At 39.9% G+C, this 26,795-nt stretch overlaps 1 protein-coding gene across 6 annotated transcripts in view; it reads left to right on the top strand.

Annotated features, from left to right (window-relative positions):
- Nucleotides 1-26,795, top strand: part of LOC128694145 (carboxypeptidase D) — a 346,813-nt gene that overhangs the window by 217,151 nt on the left and 102,867 nt on the right. For all 6 annotated transcript variants that reach the window (XM_070080625.1, XM_070080611.1, XM_070080597.1 and 3 more), the window contains one exon: nucleotides 268-393. In XM_070080625.1, coding sequence (XP_069936726.1) covers nucleotides 268-393 — 126 coding nt within the window. The remainder of the gene's footprint in view (nucleotides 1-267; nucleotides 394-26,795) is intronic.

The raw sequence follows: 26,795 nt of genomic DNA, 5'->3' as shown, positions 1-26,795 counted from the left end.
GGAATGCATGTTATTCAAAACTAGACTTGACACTGTTTTGATTTCTGACTTGTTGTATGATGATCATGTTAAGATAGTTTGTGTTGATCCTCTTGCACAGGCACCATACATGAGAAACTGATAGCAAAATTATTAGTACAAGGTACATACATAGAGAATCTTTGCATGTTTACCAACTGTTTTATGAGACTATTTAATATGTGCACGATGTTTCTTTTTAATTTTCAGATCCTGAAGCTATAATAATAATGTATTTACTTATTGCAGAGTGAAAATCCATGCCTTGTTTTAAATAAGCAAGCTCCTTCTGGCATCCTGCATGGACAAGCTCTTGGTGTATACAAGAATTCACTTTTGGAGTACACTTATAATAATCTCCATGACATTTTAATGGTAAGCTAAAACTTTTAAAGAATTACAGTACAGTGGACCCTCTATTATCGTAAGGCTCGAAAGTCATAATTTTCGGAAATCGTGAATTTTTTTCGTCAAAACATTGACTTGTGAATTGTCGTTTGACTCGCAAATAGTCGTTTGCCCTGGACGCGTACTCACGGCCCCGAGTCACCTCGCACTCCCTTCCTAGCCAGTGTGGCATTGTTTACCAGTGAGTGACAGTCCCCTTTGTTGTTCATACGAAATCTTTCATGATACAGTGGACCCTCGGCTAATGAACGCATCGTATAACGTTAAATCCGCCTAACGAAGCGTTTGAGCATAAAAAAATTTGGCCCGCCTAACGATAAAAAATACGCCCAACGTGATTTGTCCAGGACACGTCCATGTGTGGCCTGAGCATGCCTCGGCTGCCTCGTGGGTGCCAGTGTTTACAAGCCAGCCAGTGCGGTTGCATCTCCGCATACTTCTTTCTTTCAACACTCCGGCCGTATCCCACCGAGGCGGGGTGGCCCAAAAGGAACAATGAAAGTTTCACCTTTTACATTTAGTAATATATACAGGAGAAGGGGTTACTAGCCCCTTGCTCCCGGCATTTTAGTCGCCTCTTGCAACACGCATGGGTTATGGAGGAAGAATTCTGTTCCACTTCCCCATGGAGGTAAGAGGAAATAAACAAGAACAAGAACTAGTAAGAAAATAGAAGAAAACCCAGAGGGGTGTGTATATATATGCTTGTACATGTATGTGTAGTGTGACCTAAGTGTAAGCAGAAGTATCAAGACATACCTGAAATCTTGCATATTTATGAGACAGAAAAATGGACACCAGCAATCCTACCATCATGTAAAACAATTACAGGCTTTCGTTTTACACTCACTTGGCAGGACGGTAGTACCTCCCTGGGCGGTTGCTGTCTACCAACCTACTACCTAGAATCTACGCATACATTCGGTACATTTCACATTATCCCAGTGTTTTTAGTGCTTGTAACTGCAAAATAAGTCACCATGGGCCCCAAGAAAGCTTCTAGTGCCAACCCTGTGGTAAAAAGGGTGAGAATTAGTATGGAATTGAAAAAAGAGATTAAGGAAATGTGTGCAAAGTCGGTTGAACTGCAAACCTTTATGGATGAAAATCACCCTAACACAGCTATTGCAAGCCGTGCTGGTGACTATTAGAATGACAATGTTGTGGCCCATTTTAGGCAAATCTGAAAGGAACGTGAGGTACAGAGCTCTATGGACAGATTTATTGTGCAACAGAGGTCCAGTGACTCTCAAGCTGGTCCTAGTGGCATTAAAAGAAGAAGGGAAGTAACCCCGGAAAAGGACTTGCTACCTCAAGTCCTCATGGAAGGGGATTTCCCTTCCAAAAAATAATAAACTGCCATCTCCATTCCTCCCATCCCATCAATCATCACCAGATCTTCAAAAAAGGTAAGTGTCATGTATTCTTTATTTAGTACAGTAGTAATTGTGCATGTCCTCTTCTTTTTGGGTGTAGGAAAATTTATGTTTCATGTGGTAATTTTTTTTTTTTCATACTTTGAGGTGTCAGGAACGGGTTAATTTGATTTCCATTATTTCTTATGGGGAAAATTAATTCGGCTAACGATGAGCTCTCAGGAACGGAATAATATTGTTAGGCGAGGGTCTACTGTATTATATTCATTTTAGTGCTTGCAACTACTAAATAAGCTACCATGGCTCCAAAGGAAGCTCCTAACGACATGCCTTTGGTAAAGAAGGTGAGAAATATGATTGAATTTAAGAAAAATATCATTGAACAATATGAAAGTGGGGTACATGTGGCCAAACTGGCCAGGATGTATAAGAAACCCCATACAACCAAAGAAAAACAAAAGTTTCTCTTTTTTAAATTTAGTGATTTATACAGGAGAAAGGGTTACTAGCCCCTTGCTCCCGGCATTTTAGTCGCCTCTTACAACACGCATGGCTTACGGAGGAAGAATTCTGTTCCACTTCCCCATGGAGATAAGAGGAAATAAACAAGAACAAGAACTAGAAAGAAAATAGCAGAAAACCCAGAGGGGTTTGTGTATATACATGTATATGCTTGTACATGCATGTGTAGTGTGACCTAAGTGTAAGTAGGAGTAGCAAGACGTACCTGAAATCTAGCATGTTTATGAGACAGAAAAATGGACACCAGTAATCCTAACATGATGTAAAACAATTACAGGCTTTCGTTTTACACTCACTTGGCAGGACGGTACGTAGTACCTCCCTGGGCGGTTGCTGTGTACCAACCTACTACCTAGGAAAGGGGGTAAATATGCTGACAAAAATGAGATCGCCACTACTTGAAGATGTTGAGAGGTTATTGTTGGTATGGATCAATGAGAAACAATTAGCAGGAGATAGTCTTATGCAGTCGCTTATTTGTGAAAAGGCTAGGCAGTTGCATGACGATCTCGTAAAAAATTTGCCTGCAATGAGTACTGATATTTGTGAATTTAAGGCCAGCAAAGGCTGGTTTGAGAGATTTAAGAACCATAGTGGCATCCACAGTGTAATAAGGCACGGCGAGGCTGCCAGTTTGGACAAAATTACAGCTACAAAATTTGTAAGTGAATTCAAGGAGTACATACAGACTGAACAATTAAAACCACAACAAGTGTTCAATTGTGACAAAACAGGCCTCTTTTGGAAGAAAATGCCAAAGAGGACCTACATTACTCAGGAGGAAAAGGGACTGCCAGGACACAAGCCTATGAAAGACAGGCTTACTCTCATGTTTTGTGGTAATGCTAGTGGGGATTTCAAAGTGAAGCCTTTGCTAGTGTACCATTCTGAAAATCCCAGAGCATTCAAGAAAAACAGTGTTATGAAGAGTAAATTGTGTGTGTTTTGGAAAGCTAATAAGGCATGGGTCACAAGGGAAATTTTCTTCGAGTGGTTCAATGAAGTGTTTGGCCCCAGTGTGAAGAATTACCTGGAAAATAAATTTGATCTCAAGTGCCTCCAGCTAATGGGCAATGCACCTGCTCATCCTCCAAACTTGGATGACCTAATTCTGGAGGAGTATGGGTTCATCACAGTAAAGTTCTTGCCCCCTATTACCACTCCTCTCCTCCAGCCCTTGGACCAGCAGGTCATTTCAAACTTTAAAAAACTCTACACCAAAGCAATGTTTCAAAGGTGCTTTAATGTGACCTCAGATGCTCACTTGACCCTAAGAGAGTTTTGGAAAGATCACTTCAGTATCCTCCATTGCATAAGCCTTATAGGTAAAGCTTTGGAGGGAGTGACTAGCAGGACTTTGAAATCTGCTTGGAAAAAATTGTGGCCAAATTGTGTCCACAAGAGGGATTTTGAAGGGTTTAGTGCTGACCCTGACGAGCCTATGGCAGTTCTGGAATCTGTTGTGGCATTGGGGAGTTCCATGGGGTTGGATGTGAGTTTGGAGGATGCAGAAGAGTTGGTGGAGGACCACAATGAAGAGCTAACCACTGAGGAGCTGCAAGAGCTTCAGCTGGAACAGCAACAGACTGCAGTTCAGAATATTGCTGCAGAGGAGGAGGAAGAGAGATTTAAGAAGTTGCCTTCTTCAGAAATTAAGGAGATTTTTGAAATGTGGAGTAAAATGGAAAGATTTATGGAGAAACATCACCCTGACAAGGCTGTTGCAAGCCATGTCGGCAACATGTACAGTGACAAAGTCTTGGCCCATTTCAGGGAAATTTTAGAGATGCCAGAAACAGAGCTCTCTGGACACTTCTTTTGCGAGACAAGGCTCCAGTGACTCAAGCTGGTTCTAGTGACATTAAGAAACAGAGAAGAGAAGTGACCCCAGAAAAGGACTTGGTACCTAAGGTCTTGACAGAAGGGGATTCCCCTTCCAAACAGTAAATAATCTAATCTCTCTCCTCCTCCAGTCTTCCATACACTAAGAAGAATCGCCAGTAAAGGTATGTGTTTTGCTGTTAATGTTTCATTCATCATGTCCCATTGTATTGTGTATGTACTACATCTATATTTCACGTAAAAAAATTTTTTGTTTTAATACTTCTGGGCATCTGGAATGGATTAATTGTATTTACATTATTTCTTATGGGGAAAATGGTTTCGAAAATCGTCAATTTCGGAAATAGTCACACTTTCTGGAACGGATTAATTACGAAAAACAAGGGTCTAATTAATATATACAGTGGACCCCGCATACCGGACGCATCGCATACCGTACAATCCGCATACCGGATGCTTTGATCGCAAAAATTTTGCCTCGCATACCGCCCAAAAACCCGCTCACCGCCCTTCGTCCGAGACGCGTCCAGTGTGCGGCCTGAGCCACGCTCACATGTTCCGCCGGTGGCATTGTTTACCAGCCAGCTTCCGCGGTAACATCCAAGCATACAATCGGAACATTTCGTATTATTACAGTGTTTTTGGTGATTTTTTCTGGAAAATAAGCGACCATGGGCCCCAAGAAAGCTTCTAGTGCCAACCCTACAGCAATAAGGGTGAGAATTACTATGGAGATGAAGAAAAAGATCATTGATAAGTATGAAAGTGGAGTGCGTGTCTCCGAGCTGGCCAGGTTGTATAATAAACCCCAATCAACCATCGCTACTATTGGTGGTACAGCTGCTGCTGTACCACCGTCAGCTGCTGCTGCACTGTCAGCTGCTGCTGCACTGTCAGCTGCTGCTGCTGTACCACCGTCAGCTGCTGCTGCTGCTGTAGTACCGTCTGCTGCTGCTGTAGCATCGTCTGCTGCTGCTGTAGCATCATCTGCTGCTGCTGTAGCATCGTCTGCTGCTGCTGTAGCATCGTCTGCTGCTGCTGTAGCATCGTCTGCTGCTGCTGTAGCATCGTCTGCTGCTGCTGCAGCATCGTCTGCTGCTGCTGTAGCATCGTCTGTTGCTGCTGTAGCATCGTCTGTTGCTGCTGTACCACCGTCAGCTGCTGCTGCTGCTGTAGCACCGTTGTTGGTGTGGCTTATTGAGAATACCAAGAAACAATTAACCCCAGAGGATTTGCCACCCAGGATAACCCAAAAAAGTCAGTGTCATCGAAGACTGTCTAACTTATTTCCATTGGGGTCCTTAATCTTGTCTCCCAGGATGCAACCCACACAAGTCGACTAACACCCAGGTGAACAGGGAAAATGCCTGGAACTAGTGCTCATATTGGTGAATTTAGAGCCAGCAAAGGTTGGTTTGAGAGATTTAAGAATCGTAGTGGCATACACAGTGTGATAAGGCATGTTCTGGAAGAAAATACCTAACAGGACCTACAGTACTCAGGAGGAAAAGGCACTCCCAGGACACAGTGTCTCATCAGTCATTGCTGCATCTTCAATAAAGGTAAGTGTCATTTATTCTTCATTTAGTAGAGTAGTACATGCACAATATATATTGTGCATGTACTACTCTACTATTGTGCATGTATCCTTCTCTTTGTGTGTAGGAAAATGTATATTTCATGTGGTAAAATTTTTTTTTTCATACTTTTGGGTGTCTTGCACGGATTAATTTGATTTCCATTATTTCTTATGGGGAAAATTCATTCGCATACCGAACATTTCGCATAACAACCAGCCCTCTTGCACGGATTAAGGTCGCTATGCGGGGGTCCACTGTATAACTATGGAGGCAAAGAAGGGAATGTATGAAAGTATAGTAGTACCAACACTCTTATATAAGTGTGAAGCTTGGGTGGTAAATGCAGCAGCAAGGAGACGGTTGGAGGCAGTAGAGATGTCCTGTCTAAGGGCAATGTGTGGTGTAAATATTATGCAGAAAATTCGGAGTGTGGAAATTAGGAGAAGGTGTGGAGTTAATAAAAGTATTAGTCAGAGGGCAGAAGAGGGGTTGTTGAGGTGGTTTGGTTATTTAGAGAGAATGGATCAAAGTAGAATGACATGGAAAGCATATAAATCTATAGGGGAAGGAAGGAGGGATAGGGGTCGTCCTCGAAAGGGTTGGAGAGAGGGGGTAAAGGAGGTTTTGTGGGCAAGGGGCTTGGACTTCCAGCAAGCGTGCATGAGCGTGTTAGATAGGAGTGAATGGAGACGAATGGTACTTGGGACCTGACGATCTGTTGGAGTGTGAGCAGGGTAATATTTAGTGAAGGGATTCAGGGAAACCGGTTATTTTCATATAGTCGGACTTGAGTCCTGGAAATGGGAAGTACAATGCCTGCACTTTAAAGGAGGGGTTTGGGATATTGGCAGTTTGGAGGGATATGTTGTGTATCTTTATACGTATATGCTTCTAAACTGTTGTATTCTGAGCACCTCTGCAAAAACAGTGATTATGTGTGAGTGTGGTGAAAGTGTTGAATGATGATGAAAGTATTTTCTTTTTGGGGATTTTCTTTCTTTTTTGGGTCACCCTGCCTCGGTGGGAGACAGCCAACTTGTTAAAAAAAAAAAATATATATATATACAGGTCTCCCTCAACATTCACGTTTTCAACTTTCACGGGCTTCACACATTCGCGAATTCCCAACCGCCAAATTCCCAGCCACCAAATTCCCAGCCGCCAAATCATATTTAAGTTTCCCGCCACCAATGGTAGTCCCTACTACCCTCCCACCGACCCCCGCAACTGGCAGCCAGCCCTCCCACCACTCAGTGTGGTGAGTGTTTTGTTTGTTCATTATTTGCTATTAAACTACAGTATAAATAATGTAAACCCATTCATGACTGCATATTGGAATGGCAATTCGGACAGGTATTAGATGGTGACATCATGTGTTTACTCTTGAACACTGCAAAGAATTAAACATTTCTGCTACAGCTAATAATAACAATAGTAATAATAATAATAATAATAATAATAATAATAATAATAATAATAATAATAAATATGATATAATTGAAGAAGGAAATTGTACAAAAATACGAGGGAGTGGTTGACACATCGTCAGTGTGGCTTTGTTTATGCTGGAGTGAACATTAGTCTTAGTGCTCTTCCAAACATTTCACAATAATTCATTGTGTTTGGTGCTTGTAGATTGAGTGTGACTGGAGTGGTAGAGGCAGTGATTGAGGCAATGGTATTTAATAACATACATGTTAATAATAATACATGTTATTAATAATATGTACTATTATTATTTATAACATGTTATTAAATACATACATGTTAATAATAATACATGTTATTAATAATAACATGTACTATTATTATTTATAACATATATGTTATTAAATACCACTGCCTCAACCGCTGAATTATTGTGAAATGTTTGGAAGAGCACGGAGACTAATCTTCACTCCAGCATAAACAATGTCACACTGACGATGTGTCAACCACTCCCTCGTATTTTTGTACAATTTCCTTCTTCAATTTTATCGTATTTATTATTATTATTATTATTATTATTATTATTATTATTATTATTATAATTATTATTATTATTATTATTATTATTATTATTACTATTGTTATTATTAGCAATAGCAGAAATGTTCGATTCTTTGCAGTGTTCAAGAGTAAACACATGATGTCACCGTCTAATACCTGTCCGAATAGCCATTCCAATATGCAGTCATGAATGGGTTTACATTACTTATTCTGTAGTTTAATAGCAAATAATGAACAAACAAAACACTCACCACGCTGAGTGGTGGGAGGGCTGGCTGCCAATTGCGGGGGTCGGTGGGAGGGTAGTAGGGACTCGCATTGGTGGCGGCAGTGGTGGAGTCAAGATAAGATTTCGCTCAGATTTTTAACCCCGGAGGGTTAGCCACCCAGGATAACCCAAGAAAGTCAGTGCGTCATCGAGAACTGTCTAACTTATTTCCATTGGGGTCCTTAATCTTGTCCCCCAGGATGCAACCCACACCAGTCGACTAACATACATGTTATTAACATACATGTTATTAAATAACATACGTTATTAAAGCATAACATGTATATATTTAGTACAATTTACGACATTTTCATGTATTTTATGATTATTCATGGTTCAACAAGTTAAGGAAGCAGTATTGTAATATATTTCCCTACAATATATTGGGGCACCAAACATTCACGGTTTTTCAACATTCGCGAGGCTCTTGATCCCCTAACCCTCGCGAATGTTGACGGAGACCTGTATATATATATATATATATATATATATATATATATATATATATATATATATATATATATATATATATATATATATATATATATATATATATATATATATATACATACATACATACATACATATATATACATATATATACATATATATACATATATATACATATATATATATATATATATATATATATATATAGATATATATGTGTGTATATATATATATATATATATATATAGATATATATGTGTATATATATATATATATATATATAGATATATATGTATATATATTTTTTTATTATTATTTTATTTATTATCACACTGGCCGATTCCCACCAAGGCAGGGTGGCCCGAAAAAGAAAAACTTTCACCATCATTCACTCCATCACTGTCTTGCCAGAAGGGTGCTTTACACTACAGTTTTTAAACTGCAACATTAACACCCCTCCTTCAGAGTGCAGGCACTGTACTTCCCATCTCCAGGACTCAAGTCCGGCCTGCCGGTTTCCCTGAATCCCTTCATAAATGTTACTTTGCTCACACTCCAACAGCACGTCAAGTATTAAAAACCATTTGTCTCCATTCACTCCTATCAAACACGCTCATGCATGCCTGCTGGAAGTCCAAGCCCCTCGCACACAAAACCTCCTTTACCCCCTCCCTCCAACCTTTCCTAGGTCGACCCCTACCCCGCCTTCCTTCCACTACAGACTGATACACTCTTGAAGTCATTCTGTTTCGCTCCATTCTCTCTACATGTCCGAACCACCTCAACAACCCTTCCTCAGCCCTCTGGACAACAGTTTTGGTAATCCCGCACCTCCTCCTAACTTCCAAACTACGAATTCTCTGCATTATATTCACACCACACATTGCCCTAAGACATGACATCTCCACTGCCTCCAGCCTTCTCCTCGCTGCAACATTCATCACCCACGCTTCACACCCATATAAGAGCGTTGGTAAAACTATACTCTCATACATTCCCCTCTTTGCCTCCAAGGACAAAGTTCTTTGTCTCCACAGACTCCTAAGTGCACCACTCACTCTTTTTCCCTCATCAATTCTATGATTCACCTCATCTTTCATAGACCCATCCGCTGACACGTCCACTCCCAAATATCTGAATACGTTCACCTCCTCCATACTCTCTCCCTCCAATCTGATATTCAATCTTTCATCACCTAATCTTTTTGTTATCCTCATAACCTTACTCTTTCCTGTATTCACCTTCAATTTTCTTCTTTTGCACACCCTACCAAATTCATCCACCAATCTCTGCAACTTCTCTTCAGAATCTCCCAAGAGCACAGTGTCATCAGCAAAGAGCAGCTGTGACAACTCCCACTTTGTGTGTGATTCTTTATCTTTTAACTCCACGCCTCTTGCCAAGACCCTCGCATTTACTTCTCTTACAACCCCATCTATAAATATATTAAACAACCACGGTGACATCACACATCCTTGTCTAAGGCCTACTTTTACTGGGAAAAAATTTCCCTCTTTCCTACATACTCTAACTTGAGCCTCACTATCCTCGTAAAAACTCTTCACTGCTTTCAGTAACCTACCTCCTACACCATACACTTGCAACATCTGCCACATTGCCCCCCTATCCACCCTGTCATACGCCTTTTCCAAATCCATAAATGCCACAAAGACCTCTTTAGCCTTATCTAAATACTGTTCACTTATATGTTTCACTGTAAACACCTGGTCCACACACCCCCTACCTTTCCTAAAGCCTCCTTGTTCATCTGCTATCCTATTCTCCGTCTTACTCTTAATTCTTTCAATTATAACTCTACCATACACTTTACCAGGTACACTCAACAGACTTATCCCCCTATAATTTTTGCACTCTCTTTTATCCCCTTTGCCTTTATACAAAGGAACTATGCATGCTCTCTGCCAATCCCTAGGTACCTTACCCTCTTCCATACATTTATTAAATAATTGCACCAACCACTCCAAAACTATATCCCCACCTGCTTTTAACATTTCTATCTTTATCCCATCAATCCCGGCTGCCTTACCCCCTTTCATTTTACCTACTGCCTCACGAACTTCCCCCACACTCACAACTGGCTCTTCCTCACTCCTACAAGATGTTATTCCTCCTTGCCCTATACACGAAATCACAGCTTCCCTATCTTCATCAACATTTAACAATTCCTCAAAATATTCCCTCCATCTTCCCAATACCTCTAACTCTCCATTTAATAACTCTCCTCTCCTATTTTTAACTGGCAAATCCATTTGTTCTCTAGGCTTTCTTAACTTGTTAATCTCACTCCAAAACTTTTTCTTATTTTCAACAAAATTTGTTGATAACATCTCACCCACTCTCTCATTTGCTCTCTTTTTACATTGCTTCACCACTCTCTTAACCTCTCTCTTTTTCTCCATATACTCTTCCCTCCTTGCATCACTTCTACTTAGTAAAAACTTCTCATATGCTAACTTTTTCTCCCTTACTACTCTCTTTACATCATCATTCCACCAATCGCTCCTCTTCCCTCCTGCACCCACTTTCCTGTAACCACAAACTTCTGCTGAACACTCTAACACTACATTTTTAATCCTACCCCATACCTCTTCGACCCCATTGCCTATGCTCTCATTTGCCCATTTATCCTCCAATAGCTGTTTATATCTTACCCTAACTGCCTCCTCTTTTAGTTTATAAACCTTCACCTCTCTCTTCCCTGATGCTTCTATTCTCCTTGTATCCCATCTACCTTTTGCTCTCAGTGTAGCTACAACTAGAAAGTGATCTGATATATCTGTGGCCCCTCTATAAACATGTACATCCTGAAGTCTACTCAGCAGTCTTTTATCTACCAATACATAATCCAACAAACTACTGTCATTTCGCCCTACATCATATCTTGTATACTTATTTATCCTCTTTTTCTTAAAATATGTATTACCTATAACTAAACCCCTTTCTATACAAAGTTCAATCAAAGGGCTCCCATTATCATTTACACCTGGCACCCCAAACTTACCTACCACACCCTCTCTAAAAGTTTCTCCTACTTTAGCATTCAGGTCCCCTACCACAATTACTCTCTCACTTGGTTCAAAGGCTCCTATACATTTACTTAACATCTCCCAAAATCTCTCTCTCTCCTCTGCATTCCTCTCTTCTCCAGGTGCATACACGCTTATTATGACCCACTTCTCGCATCCAACCTTTACTTTAATCCACATAATTCTTGAATTTACACATTCATATTCTCTTTTCTCCTTCCATAACTGATCATTTAACATTACTGCTACCCCTTCCTTTGCTCTAACTCTCTCAGATACTCCAGATTTAATCCCATTTATTTCCCCCCACTGAAACTCTCCTACCCCCTTCAGCTTTGTTTCGCTTAGAGCCAGGACATCCAACTTCTTTTCATTCATAACATCAGCAATCATCTGTTTCTTGTCATCCGCACTACATCCACGCACATTTAAGCAACCCAGTTTTATAAAGTTTTTCTTCTTCTCTTTTTTAGTAAATGTATACAGGAGAAGGGGTTACTAGCCCATTGCTCCCGGCATTTTAGTCGCCTCATACGACACGCATGGCTTACGGAGGAAAGATTCTTTTCCACTTCCCCATGGACAATAGAAGAAATAAAAAAGGACAAGAGCTATTTAGAAAAAGGAGAAAAAAATAGATGTATGTATATATATATATGCATGTGCGTGTCTGTGAAGTGTGACCAAAGTGTAAGTAGGAGTAGCAAGATATCCCTGTTATCTAGCGTGTTTATGAGACAGAAAAAGAAACCAGCAATCCTACCATCATGCAAAACAGTTACAGGTTTTTGTTTCACAGTCATCTGGCAGGACGGTAGTACTTCCCTGGGTGGTTGCTGTCTACCAACCTACTACTATATGTACATGTATATATATATATATATATATATATATATATATATATATATATATATATATATATATATATATATATATATGTATGTGTATATATATATATATATATATATATATATATATATATATATATATATATATATATATATATATATATATATATATATATATATATATATATATATATATATATATAGATATATATATGTAAAGGGGACAAAAGAGACTGTAAAAATTATAGAGGAATAAGCTTACTGAGTATACCAGGAAAAGTGTACGGTAGGGTTATAATTGAAAGAATTAGAGGTAAGACAGAATGTAGGATTGCGGATGAGCAAGGAGGTTTTAGAGTGGGTAGGGGATGTGTAGATCAGGTGTTTACATTGAAGCATATATGTGAACAGTATTTAGATAAAGATAGGGAAGTTTTTATTGCATTTATGGATTTAGAAAAGGCATATGATAGAGTGGATAGAGGAGCAATGTGGCAGATGTTGCAAGTATATGGAATAGGTGGTAAGTTATTAAATGCTGTAAAGAGTTTTTATGAGGATAGTGAGGCTCAGGTTAGGGTGTGTAGAAGAGAGGGAGACTACTTCCCGGTAAAAGTAGGTCTTAGACAGGGATGTGTAATGTCACCATGGTTGTTTAATATATTTATAGATGGGGTTGTAAAGGAAGTAAATGCTAGGGTGTTTGGGAGAGGGGTGGGATTAAATTATGGGGAATCAAATTCAAAATGGGAATTGACACAGTTACTTTTTGCTGATGATACTGTGCTTATGGGAGATTCTAAAGAAAAATTGCAAAGGTTAGTGGATGAGTTTGGGAATGTGTGTAAAGGTAGAAAGTTGAAAGTGAACATAGAAAAGCGTAAGGTGATGAGGGTGTCAAATGATTTAGATAAAGAAAAATTGGATATCAAATTGGGGAGGAGGAGTATGGAAGAAGTGAATGTTTTCAGATACTTGGGAGTTGACGTGTCGGCGGATGGATTTATGAAGGATGAGGTTAATCATAGAATTGATGAGGGAAAAAAGGTGAGTGGTGCGTTGAGGTATATGTGGAGTCAAAAAACGTTATCTATGGAGGCAAAGAAGGGAATGTATGAAAGTATAATAGTACCAACACTCTTATATGGGTGTGAAGCTTGGGTGGTAAATGCAGCAGCGAGGAGACGGTTGGAGGCAGTGGAGATGTCCTGTTTAAGGGCAATGTGTGGTGTAAATATTATGCAGAAAATTCGGAGTGTGGAAATTAGGAGAAGGTGTGGAGTTAATAAAAGTATTAGTCAGAGGGCAGAAGAGGGGTTGTTGAGGTGGTTTGGTCATTTAGAGAGAATGGATCAAAGTAGAATGACATGGAAAGCATATAAATCTATAGGGGAAGGAAGGCGGGGTAGGGGTCGTCCTCGAAAGGGTTGGAGAGAGGGGGTAAAGGAGGTTTTGTGGGTAAGGGGCTTGGACTTCCAGCAAGCGTGCGTGAGCGTGTTAGATAGGAGTGAATGGAGACGAATGGTACTTGGGACCTGACGATCTGTTGGAGTGTGAGCAGGGTAATGTTTAGTGAAGGGATTCAGGGAAACCGGTTATTTTCATATAGTCGGACTTGAGTCCTGGAAATGGGAAGTACAATGCCTGCACTTTAAAGGAGGGGTTTGGGATATTGGCAGTTTGGAGGGATATGTTGTGTATCTTTATATGTGTATGCTTCTAGACTGTTGTATTCTGAGCACCTCTGCAAAAACAGTGATAATGTGCGAGTGTGGTGAAAGTGTTGAATGATGATGAAAGTATTTTCTTTCTTTTTTGGGTCACCCTGCCTCGGTGGGAGACGGCCGACTTGTTGAAAAGAAAAAAAAAAATTATATATATATATATATATATATATATATATAATGTATATATATAATGTATATATATATACACACATATATATATATATATATATATTATTTACATATACACTGTATATACATATATATATACACATACATACATACATACATTGGACCCCCGCATACCGTTGGCATCACATAACGTTATATCCGCATACCGATACATTTTATCACCAAGATTTTGCCTCGTATACCGCTAAAAAAACCCGCTCAACGCTATTCATATGAAACGCATCTAATGTGCGGCCTGAGCCAGCCACACATGTTCCGCGGGTGGCATTGTTTACCAGCCAGCCTCCGCGGTAACATCCAAGCATACATTCGGAACATTTCGTATTACAGCGTTTTTTGGTGATTTTATCTGCAAAATAAGTGACCATGGGCCCCAAGAAAGCTTCTAGTGCCAACCCTACAGGAATAAGGGTGAGAATTACTATAGAGATGAAGAAAGAGATCATTGCTAAGTATGAAAGTGGAGTATGTGTCTCCGAGCTGGCCAGGTTGTATAGTAAACCCCAATCAACCATCGCTACTATTGTGTCCAAGAAAACGGCAATCAAGGAAGCTGTTCTTGCCAAAGGTTCAACTGTGTTTTCGAAACAGAGATCGCAAGTGATAGAAGATGTTGAGAAAGACTTATTGGTGTGGATAAACGACAAACAGATAGCAGGAGATAGCATCTCTCAAGCAATCATAAGTGAAAAGGCTAGGAAGTTGCATCAGGATTTAATTAAAAAAATGCCTGCAACTAGTGATGATGTGAGTGAATTTAAGGCCAGCAAAGGTTGGTTTGAGAGATTTAAGAAGCGTAGTGGCATACATAGTGTGATAAGGCATGGTGAGGCTGCCAGTTCAGACCACAAAGCAGCTGAAAAATATGTGCAGGAATTCAAGGAGTACATAGACAGTGAAGGACTGAAACCTGAACAAGTGTTCAATTGTGACGAAACAAGCCTGTTTTGGAAGAAAATGCCAAGCAGGACCTACATTACTCAGGAGGAAAAGGCACTCCCAGGACATAAGCCTATGAAAGACAGGCTTACTCTTCTCATGTGTGCCAATGCTAGTGGTGATTGCAAAGTGAAGCCTTTATTAGTGTATCACTCTGAAACTCCCAGAGCATTCAGGCAAAAGAATATCCTCAAGGCTAATTTGTGTGTGCTGTGGAGGGCAAACAGTAAGGCATGGGTCACTAGGGACTTTTTCTATGACTGGTTACACCAAGCATTTGCCTCCAATGTGAAAAATTACCTAACTGAAAAGAAATTAGACCTTAAGTGCCTCATGGTGTTAGACAATGCCCCTGGTCATCCTACAGACTTGGCAGAGCGATTTTGTGGGGACATGAGCTTCATTAAGGTGAAGTTTTTGCCTCCTAATACCACTCCTCTCCTGCAGCCCATGGACCAGCAGGTTATTGCAAACTTCAAAAAACTGTACACAAAAGCTCTGTTTGAAAGGTACTTTGTAGTGACCTCAGAAACTCAATTGACTCTAAGAGAGTTTTGGAGAGAGCACTTTAATATCCTCAATTGTGTAAACCTTATAGGTAAGGCTTGGGAGGGAGTGACTAAGAGGACCTTGAACTCTGCTTGGAAGAAACTGTGGCCAGAATGTGTAGACCAAAGGGATTTTGAAGGGTTTGAGGCTAACCCTGGGAATCCTATGCCAGTTGAGGAATCCATTGTGGCATTGGGAAAGTCCTTGGGGTTGGAGGTTACTGTGGATGATGTAGAAGAGTTGGTGGAGGAAGACAATGAAGAACTAACCACTGATGAGCTGCTAGATCATCTTCATCAGCATGAGGCCACACCTGAGGAAACTGCTTCGGAGGAGGGGAGAGAGAAATTGAAGAAGTTGCCTACTTCAAAGATTAAGGAAATCTGTGCAATGTGGCTTAAAGTGCAAACCTTCATGGATGAAAATCACCCTCAGACAGCTGTTGCAAGCTGTGCTGGTGACTATTACACTGACAATGTTGTAAACCACTTTAGGAAAGTCATAAAGGAACGAGAGGTACAGACCTCTATGGACAAATATGTTGTGCGACAGAAGTCCAGTGACTCTGAAGCTGGTCCTAGAGGCATTAAAAGAAGGGAAGTAACCCCGGAAAAGGACTTGACACCTCAAGTCTTAATGGAAGGGGATTCCCCTTCTAAACATTAAAAACTTCGACACTCTCCCCTCCTCCCATCCCATCAATCATCACCAGATCTTCAATAAAGGTAAGTGTCATGTAACTGTGCATGTCTTCTTCAGTTTGTGTGTATTAAAATTAATATTTCATGTGGTAAAAAAAATTTTTTTCCATACTTTTGGGTGTCAGGAACGGATTAATTTGATTTCCATTATTTCTGATGGGGAAAATTAATTCGCATAACGATAATTTCGCATAACATTGAGCTCTCAGGAACGGATTAATATCATTATGTGGGGGTCCACAGTATACAGTGGACCCTCGCCTAACGATATTAATCCGTTCCTGAGAGCTCATCGTTAGCCGAATTAATTTTCCCCATAAGAAATAATGGAAATCAAATTAATTCGTTCCTGACACCCCAAAGTATGAAAAAAATAATATTTACCACATGAAATGTAAACTTTTATACACCAAAAAGAAGAAGACATGCACAATTACTACTCTACTAAGTAAAGAATACATGACACTTACCTTTATTGAAGATCTGGTGATGATTGATGGGATGGGAGGAGGGGAGGTGCTGGAAGTTGTTATTGTTTGGAAGGGGAATCCCCTTCCATGAGGACTTGAGGTAGCAAGTCCTTTTCCGGGGTTACTTCCCTTCTTCTTTTAATGCCACTAGGACCAGCTTGAGAGTCACTGGACCTCTATTGCACAACAAATCTGTCCATAGAGCTCTGTACCTCACTAGTTGCAGGCATTTTTTTAAATCGTCATGCAACTGCCTTGCCTTTTCACATATGATCGCTTGAGAGATGCTATCTCCTGCTATCTGTTTTTCGTTTATCCACACAAATACCAGTCTCTCAACATCTTCTGTCACTTGCGATCTCTGTTTTGAAAACAAACTTGCACCTTTTGCAAGAACAGCTTCCTTGATTGCCATTTTGTTGGCTAAGATAGTAGCAATGGTTGATTAAGGCTTGGTATACAACCTGGCCAGCTCCGAGACACGCTCACCATTTTCGTAGTTTGCAATTATCTCTTTCTTAATTTCCATAGTAATTCTCACCATTTTTACCACAGGTTTGGGACTAGAAGCTCTTTTGGGGCCCAGGGTGACTTATTTTGCTGTTACAAGCACTAAAAACACTGGGATAATGTGAAATGTACAGAACGTATGCATAGATGCGACCGCACTGGCTGGCTTGTAAACACTGGCACCCACGGGGCAGCCGAGGCACACTCAGGCCACACGTGGGACGCGTCTCGGATGAATCACGTTGGACGAGTTTTTTATCGTTAGGCGGGGCAAAATTTTGCTGCTCAAAAACTTCGTTAGGTGGATTTAACGTTATGCGATGCGTTTGTTAGGCGAGGGTCCACTGTGTGTGTGTGTGTGTGTGTATTTTTTTTTTATTTATTTTAACAAGTTGGCCGTCTCCCACTCAAGCAGGGTGGCCCAAAAAGAAAGAAAATCCCCAAAATGAAAATACTTTCATCATTCAACACTTTCACCTCACTCACACATAATCACTGTTTTTGCAGAGGTGCTCAGAATACAACAGTTTAGAAGCATATATGCATAAAGATACACAACATATCTCTCCAAACTGCCAATATCCCAAACCCCTCCTCCCTCCTTTAAAGTGCAGGCATTGTACTTCCCATTTCCAGGACTCAGGTCCGGCTATATAAAAATAACTGGCTTCCCTGAATCCCTTCACTAAATATTACCCTGCTCACACTTCAACAGCTCGTCAGGTCCCAAATACCATTCACTCCTATCTAACACACTCATGCACGCTTGCTGGAAGTCCAAGCCCCTCGCCCACAAAACCTCCTTTACCCCCTCCCTCTAACTTTTTCGAGGACGACCCCTACCCCACCTTCCTTCCCCTACAGATTTATACGCTCTCCATGTCATTCTACTTTGATCCATTCTCTTTAAATGACCAAACCACATAAACAACCCCTCTTCAGCCCTCTGACTAATACTTTTATTAACTCTACACCTCCTAATTTCCACACTCCAAATTTTCTGCATAATATTTACACCACACATTGCCCTTAGACAGGAGATCTCCACTGCCTCCAACCGCCTCCTTGCTGCAGCATTTACAACCCAAGCTTCACACCCATATAAGAGTGTTGGTACTACTATACTTTCATACATTCCCTTCTTTGCATCCATAGATAATGTTTTTCTGTCTACATATACCTCAACGCATCACTCATTTTTTTCCTTCATCAATTCTGTGATTAGCCTCATCCTTCATAAATCCATCCGCTGACACGTCAACTCTCAAATATCTGAAAACATTCCCTTCTTCCATACTCCTCCTGTGTGGCTCTGGTGGCCTGGTGGTTAACGCTCTCGCTTCACACAGTGAGGGCCTGGGTTCGATTCCCAGCCAGAGTAGAAACATTGGACGTGTTTCTTTCCACCTGTTGTCTATGTTCCCCATCAGTAAAATGGGTACCTGGGTGTTAGTCGACTGGTGTGGGTCGCATCCTGGGACACTGACCTAAGGAGGCCTGGTCACAGACCGGGCCGCGGGAGCGTTGACCCCCGGAACTCTCTCCAGGTAAACTCCAGGTAAACTCCTCCTCCCCAATTTGATATCTAATATTTCTTTATCTAAATTATTTGATACCCTCATCACCTTACTCTTTTCTACGTTCACTTGCAACTTTCTACCTTTACACACACTCTCATATTCATCCACTAACCTTTGCAATTTTACTTCAGAATCTCCCATAAGCACATCATCATCAGCAAAAAGTAATTGCGTCAATTCCCATTTTGTATTTGATTCCCCATAATTTAATCCCACCCCTCTCCCGAACTCCCTAGCATTTACTTCTTGTACAACCCCATATATAAATATATTAAACAACCATGGTGACATTACACATCCCTGTCGAAAACCTACTTTTACCAGGATGTAGTCTCCCTCTCTTCTACACACCCTAACCTGAGCCTCACTATCCTCATAAAAACTCTTTAGAGCATTTAGTAACTTACCACCTATTCCATATACTTGCAACATCTGCCACATTGCTCCCCTATCCACTCTATCATATGCCTTTTCTAAATCCATAAATGCAATAAAAACTTCCCTACCTTTATCTAAATACTGCCGAGATCAGTAGTCACGTGTGGTAATATCTGTCCTGAGCTGTCTGGGTATTAGCGTGGGGTGTTACCAAGCACCATGGCTTGTTGTAGTGTTTTAGAATCTCAGCTTAAAGTGTTGAAGAAGGAGGTTCTACTTCTTCGGGAGGAAAATAGGAAGCTGAAGCTTAGCCTAGATGTGTTTGGGAGTGAGTATGAGATAGTGCTGGTAAGGAGGAAATGCTTACCACCAGTGAGAGTGGCAGCCGCTTTAAGTGGCAAGTGGTTCACAGTTCAGGAAGAAGGAAGATAAGGAGGGTTAATAAAGAAGATGTGAATGTAGGAAATTGATTATCTGTTCTCCAGGACGAGTGTACTTCAGTGGTTAGTGAGGTTAAAGGTACCTCTGACTCCCCTGCTAATCAAGGTAAGAATATTCTGATTGTGGGAGACTCTCAGGTATGATATATGGACCGTGCTTTTTGTAACAGATAGAAAAGTCAGACAGAGAGTGTGCCTCCCAGGAGCTGGTGTTGGTGACATAGTCAGCAGGTTGGATAATATTATGTCAGGTAATGGGAACAAGCCCATTATCTGTGTTTGTGCTGGTGGAAATGACATTGGGAAGGGCAGGAGACAGGAGCTACTAGATAAGTACAGGTCAGCCATAGAAGTAGTCAGGTCTAAGGGCGGGATCCCTATCATATGTAACATCTTGCCTAGAAGGGGAGTGGGCAATGAATGGATGTCTAGGGCAATTGGTATAAATTGCTGGCTAGATAAGTACTGCAAGGAACTTGCAATCCCATTCATTGATAACTTTGACAAATTCTATGGCAAACATGATATGTATGCAAGGGATGGGGTTTATCTCTCTGGGGTTGGAGTGGTTGCATTACCAATTTAATTGAGGGGGTCATTGATGACTTGCCTAGGACTTTAAACTGATAGACTATAGAGGTATGGGTGTTTGTGGGAAACAGTAAGGCTGCAGTATTATTGTTGGAAACAGCAGATATTACCAGAATACCTCAGGGATATGTTTAAAAGACAATATTCAATATAAAGTCCCTAATAAAGCAACTGATCAATAAGCAAAGAGAGATAGTAGAGGGCAACGAGTGACTAGCTCCCTTAAGGTTTACTATACAAATAGTAGGAATCTAAGAAATAAGATAGATGAGCTAAGATTACTCGCAAGTGCAGGTAATATAAATATTATTGCTATAATTGAGACCTGATTCAACTTGAAGGATAAAGAAATGCCTTCTGAATGCAGCATAAAGGGTTATAAACTATTCCACAATGATAGGGTCAACAGGAAGGGTGGTGGCATGGCAATGTAAGTTAGAGATAATTAAAATTGTCATGTTAGACATGATATAAGAATAGAAACATCGGACACGGAATCTGTTTGGCTACAGTTTCTCGAGGGGGATGAAAAATTAATTTTGGGTGTGATATATAGGCCCCCAAACCTTGATAGGGAGTGCAGTAAGCTGCTATGGGATGAAATTCATAAGGCATCTAGATATGAAAATGTTGTATTAATGGGGGATTTAAACTTGAGACAAATTGATTAGAACAATTTGACAGGAAATCTTGAGTCTAGTGACTCTTGATACAGTTCAGGATTGCTTTTTAAAACAGTTTGTGACAGAACCAACTGGAGGAAACAGTCTGCTTGACTTGGTTCTTGCCAACAAAGATTCACTAATTAATAATATTGAGGTTAATGATAAGCTTGAGGAAAGTGATCACAAATCACTTAGTTTCAATATATTATGGAATTACCCAGTAAACTGCAATCAAGTCTCTGTCCCAGACTTTCAATTGGCTGATTTCCTGGGACTGAAAAATTACCTGGGTGGGCTGAATTGGGATGTCCTGACTATGAGTCAGGTAGCTGGTGTTGGTTGCCAAATGACATTTTTCAGAGCATAGTTCTAGCTGCTCAGTTAACTTTTGTTCCGAGTAGGGAAATTAGATCTAACAAAAATGATCTCAAATGGATGAACAATAGATTAAAACATCTCATAGGTCAAAAGAAAGGCATATATAGGCGTATCAAAAGAGGGGAAGGGCAGTTATGAAATCAATATATTCAATTAAAGAGAGAAATAAAAAAAAGGAATAAGAAAAGCAAAAGGGATTATGAGGCTAAGGTCACAAGGGATTCAAAGACTAACCCAAAAGGGTTCTTTCAGGTATACAGAAGTAAGATTAGAGACAATAGGCCTGCTTAATTAAGAGTAGCTCAAGTCAGATCACTGACAGCAATAGGGATATGTGTGAAATTTTCAATTCTTACTTCCTCTCAGTCTTTACTCAGGAAGATACTAGCAAAATTACAGAAATAATAAATTGTGTAGAACAGGATGATGATAAACTATGTACGATTGCAGTAACTAGTGACATGGTCCTCAGACAAATAGAGAAATTAAAACCTAATAAATCCCCAGACCCTGATGAATTGTTTGCAAGGGTTTTAAAGGAATATAAAGAGGAACTTGCAAACCTTTGGCTAATCTTTTCAACATATCATTGCAAACTGGCAAAGTGCATGATAAGTGGAAAATGGCAAAATGTAATACCTATTTACAAGGGAGGTGACAGGTCCTTAGCTTCGAACTATAGACCAATAAGCCTTACTTCCATAGTGGGAAAATTTATGGAATCAGTAATTGCTGAGGCAATTAGTAGCCATCTTGATAGGCATAAATTGATAAATGAATCTCAACACGGTTTTACTAGAGGGCGTTCCTGTCTTACAAATTTACTAACTTTTTTCGCTAAGGTGTTTGAGGAGGTAGATCATGGTAATGAATGTGATAGTGTATATGGACTTCAGTAAGGCTTTTGATAGTTCCACATCAGAGACTTTTGAGGAAACTTAAGGCACATGGAATAGGAGGAGAAAGTTTTTCCTGGGTTGAGGCGTGGATGACAAATAGGCAGCAAAGAGTTTTCATAAATGAGGAGAAATCAGAATGGGGGCGCATCACAAGCGGTGCTTCACAGGGGTTAGTGTTGGGCCCCTTGTTGTTCACAATTTACATAAATGATATAGATGAAGGAATAAATAGTGACATGAGTAAATTTGCTGATGACACCAAAATAGGCTGTCCAATTCATTCTATTGAGGACATTAGTGCACTCCAGGATGATTTGAATAGAATGATCAGTGGTCGGAGAAGTGGCAGATGCAGTTTAATATAGACAAATGCAAAGTGCTAAATGTTGGACAGGACAATAACCATGCCACATATAAACTGAATAGTGTAGATCTTAATGCTACCGATTGCAAAAAGGATTTAGGAGTTCTGGTTAGCAGTAATCTGAAACCAAGACAACAGTGCATAAGTGTTCGCAATAAAGCTAACAGAATCCTTGGCTTCATATCTAGAAGTATAATAGAAGTCCTCAGGTTGTTCTTCAAATCTATATATCCTTGGTTAGGCCTCATTTAGATTATGCTGCACAGTTCTGGTCACCATATTACAGAATGGATATAAATGCACTGGAAAACGTATAGCGGAGGATGACAAAGTTGATCCCATGTATCAGAAATCTTCCCTATGAGGATAGACTGAGGGCCCTGAATCTGCACTCTCTAGAAAGGCATAGAATTAGGGGGGATATGATTGAGGTGTATAAATGGAAAACAGGAATAAAAAAAGGGGATGTAAACAACGTGCTGAAAATATTCAGCCAAGAGAGGACTCGCAGCAATGGCTTCAAGTTGGAAAAGATCAGATTCAGGAAGGATATAGGAAAGCACTGGTGTGGTAATAGAATTGTGGATGAGTGGAACAAACTCCCGAGTACCGTCATAGATGCTAAGACGTTGTGTAGAACCCCTTGTGTTGCAAAATTTCCAAAAAAAAAAAAAATATTTTTTTCTCATGAAATGATAGAGAATCTTTTCCCAATTGTAATGACACCAAAAGAATGAAATTTGATGGAAAACTGACGGAATTACACTTGCGATATTTACGAATTGGCGATTTCGCCCACTTTGAGCCCTATTTTCGGCTAATTCCGTTGTTCCAGTTGACCAAACTCATAGCTATTTCTTTAGAACTCCATCTTTTCTATCGATTGAATACAAGAAACTGCCCATTTACCGATTTCAACTACCCAATAACGTGGTCAAAATTTGCAATTTGGCCAGTTTCATGAAAATTAAAAAAATATGACAATTTCAAAATAGGGTTCAGAATGAACAATGCAGACATTCCTGGCTCTAAAATAAAATTTTCTTTGTTCATCAGTCATGTCTCCAGGCCCCTCTGATATTACTCTTGCTTTCTATTTTGAATTTTTATTCAAACAAAAAATAGAAGATTTACTGTTATGCAGACTACTGCAATATTGTAATAATTGTATAAATAATGTCAACCCATTCATGACTGCATACTAGAATGGCTACTTGGACATTTATTGGAAAATAACATCATTTGTTTACTTTTGAACATTGGCAAAAATCAAGCATTTCTCCTACTTTGAGCTCCATTTCAAGGTTCTTTTCATAGTAAAACCAATCAAAATCACCTCTTTTTCTATAACATGTTGTCCATTCTATTAAATGAGACCAATAAAATGAGAATACAACAATAAATACTATATGAAAATCGACCACAAAGTCAGCATTTTAATTAAAAAAAAAAAGGTTGGAGTTTTTTTCTCATTATGCACTGCGTGCTGCAGGTTTTTTTTATATGGTGCACACTGACCACAAAGACCCATTCTCTCACATGTGGGCCTACCAGCTTTCTCCTGCTTGATTTGAAGCCGCTAGAAATTATGAGTATATATACGTCAAAAACGGTGGCTCGTGAGATGTATATATACGACCAAAACAGTCAAAGGGTTAAAAATAGGTTGGATAAATACATGAGTGGGTGTGAGTTGGACCTGACTAGCTTGGGCTACCAGGTCTGGTGCCGTGCTCCTTCCTTAAGTGGAGGTGACCTGACTAGGTGGTCATTGTTCTAGGCTGGGGGTGTGGCATGGACCTGCTTTGCATGGGTCAGTAGGCCTGTTGCAGTGTTCCTTCTTAATGTTCTTATGTTCTTGATCTACACATCCCCTACCCACTCTAAAACCTCCTTGCTCATCTGCAATCCTACATTCTGTCTTGCCTCTAATTCTTTCAATAATAACCCTACTGTACACTTTTCCTGGTATACTCAGTAAACTTAATCCTCTATAATTTTTACAGTCTCTTTTGTCCCCCTTCCCTCTATATAAAGGGACTAATACATGCTTTCTGCCAATCCCTAGGTACCTTCCCCTCTTTCATACATTTATTAAACAAAAATACCAACCACTCCAACACTATCCCCCCTTGCTTTTAACATTTCTGTCATCCCATCAGTTCCAGCTGCTTTACCCCCCTTTCATTCTACGTGATGGCTCGCGTACTTCCCTCACACTCGCATCCTGTTCTTCTTCACTCCTAAAAGATGGCATACCTCCCTGGCCAGTGCATGGAATTATTGCCTCCCTTTCTTCATCGACATTTAAAAGTTCCTCAAAATATTCTTGCCATCTACCCAATACCTCCACCTCCCCATCTACTAACTCCCCTACACTGTTTTTAACTGACAAATCCATTCGTTCCCTAGGCTTTTTTAAATTGTTTAACTCACTTCAAAAATTTTTCTTATTTTCATTAAAATTTCTTGACAGTGCCTCTACCACTCTATCATTTGTTCTCCTTTTGCACTCTCTCACCACTCTCTTCACCTTTCTTTTACTCTCCATATACTCTACTCTTCTTATAACACTTCTGCTTTGTAAAACCTCTCATAAGCTACCTTTTTCTCTTTTATCACACCCTTTATTTCATCATTCCACCAATCACTCCTCTTTCCTCCTGCACCCACTCTCCTAAAACCACAAACTTCTGCCCCACATTCTAATACTGCATTTTTAAAACTATTCCAACCCTCTTCAACCCCCCATTACCAGCCCACCTGTCTGCTAATAGTTGCTATATCTCACCCTAACTTCCTCTTCCCTTAGTTTATACACTTTCACCTCCCTCTTCTTGTTGTTGCGATTTTCCTCTTGTCCCATCTACCTCTTAGTCTAACTGTAGCTACAACTAAATAATGATCTGATATATCAGTTGCCCCTCTCTAAACTTGTACATCCTGGAGCCTACCTATCAACCTTTTATCCACCTATACATAATCTAACAAACTACTTTCATTATGTGCTATATCATACCTTGTATATTTATTTATCTACTTTTTCATAAAATATACAGTGGAACCTCAAAAATCAAACTTAATCTGTTCCAGGAGCTAGTTCTAAATTCGAAAAGTCTGAAATTCAAAGCAATATTTCCCATAAGAAATAATGGAAATACAATTAATCTGTTCCAGAAACCCAAAAATATTCACACAAAAAATACATTTTTTAGAGATTAATTACGGTTTTACATACAACAAATACTATAGTTTTTAATTATGTATAGTAATACATATAAAATAACATTTTTACTTACCTTTATTGAAGATTGGTGATGGCATCTGGAAGATTTTTTTTTTTATATTTTATTTAAAGCAATGCAAATACAAGGTGGTATAAATACACAGAACAGATTAATACACAAGAATCCAACACAGTGACACCTCAACCAGGTGATAGCATCTGGAAGATAGGGAGGAGGAGAGAGGGAGTTGGGGTTAGTGTTTGGAAGGAGAATCCTCCTCCATGAGGACTTCAGGTAAAGCCCTCTCTGGGGTTACTTCCCTTCTCTGTCTTTTAATGCCACTAGGACCAGCTTGAGAGTTACTGGACCCCTGTCTCACAAAATAACTGTCCACAGTCCTCTGTTTCTGGCACCTCTTTAACATTTCCCTAAAATGGGACATGGTTCTGTCACTGAACTTGTTGCAAAGATGGCTCGTTTCAGCTTGCTCAGGGTGGTACTTCTGCACAAACATTTGGACATCATTCCACTTGGCACAAATCTCCTTAATCTTTGAAGAAGGCACCTCATCCACTCCCTATATTAACACCTTTCGCAACATCAGCTTCCTTGATTTGTTCTTTCTTTGACAGGATAGAACTGATGGTCGACTTGTTTTTCCCATACATCCTGGCAAGCTCAACAAGTCTCACACCACTCTCATACTTCTGTATTATTCCCTTCTTCACATCTGTGGTGTTTCTCACTTTCTTTACCACAGGGGTACCACTAGCAAGTTTCTTTGGGTCCATGGTAGCTTATTTCACAGTCCCACAAGCACTAAACACAACGAAATAATCG

This window comes from Cherax quadricarinatus, chromosome 6, assembly GCF_038502225.1.
Source record: "Cherax quadricarinatus isolate ZL_2023a chromosome 6, ASM3850222v1, whole genome shotgun sequence".
In the NCBI taxonomy this organism is placed as follows: Eukaryota; Metazoa; Arthropoda; class Malacostraca; order Decapoda; family Parastacidae; genus Cherax; species Cherax quadricarinatus.
This window is presented reverse-complemented; position numbering and strand designations above follow the sequence as displayed.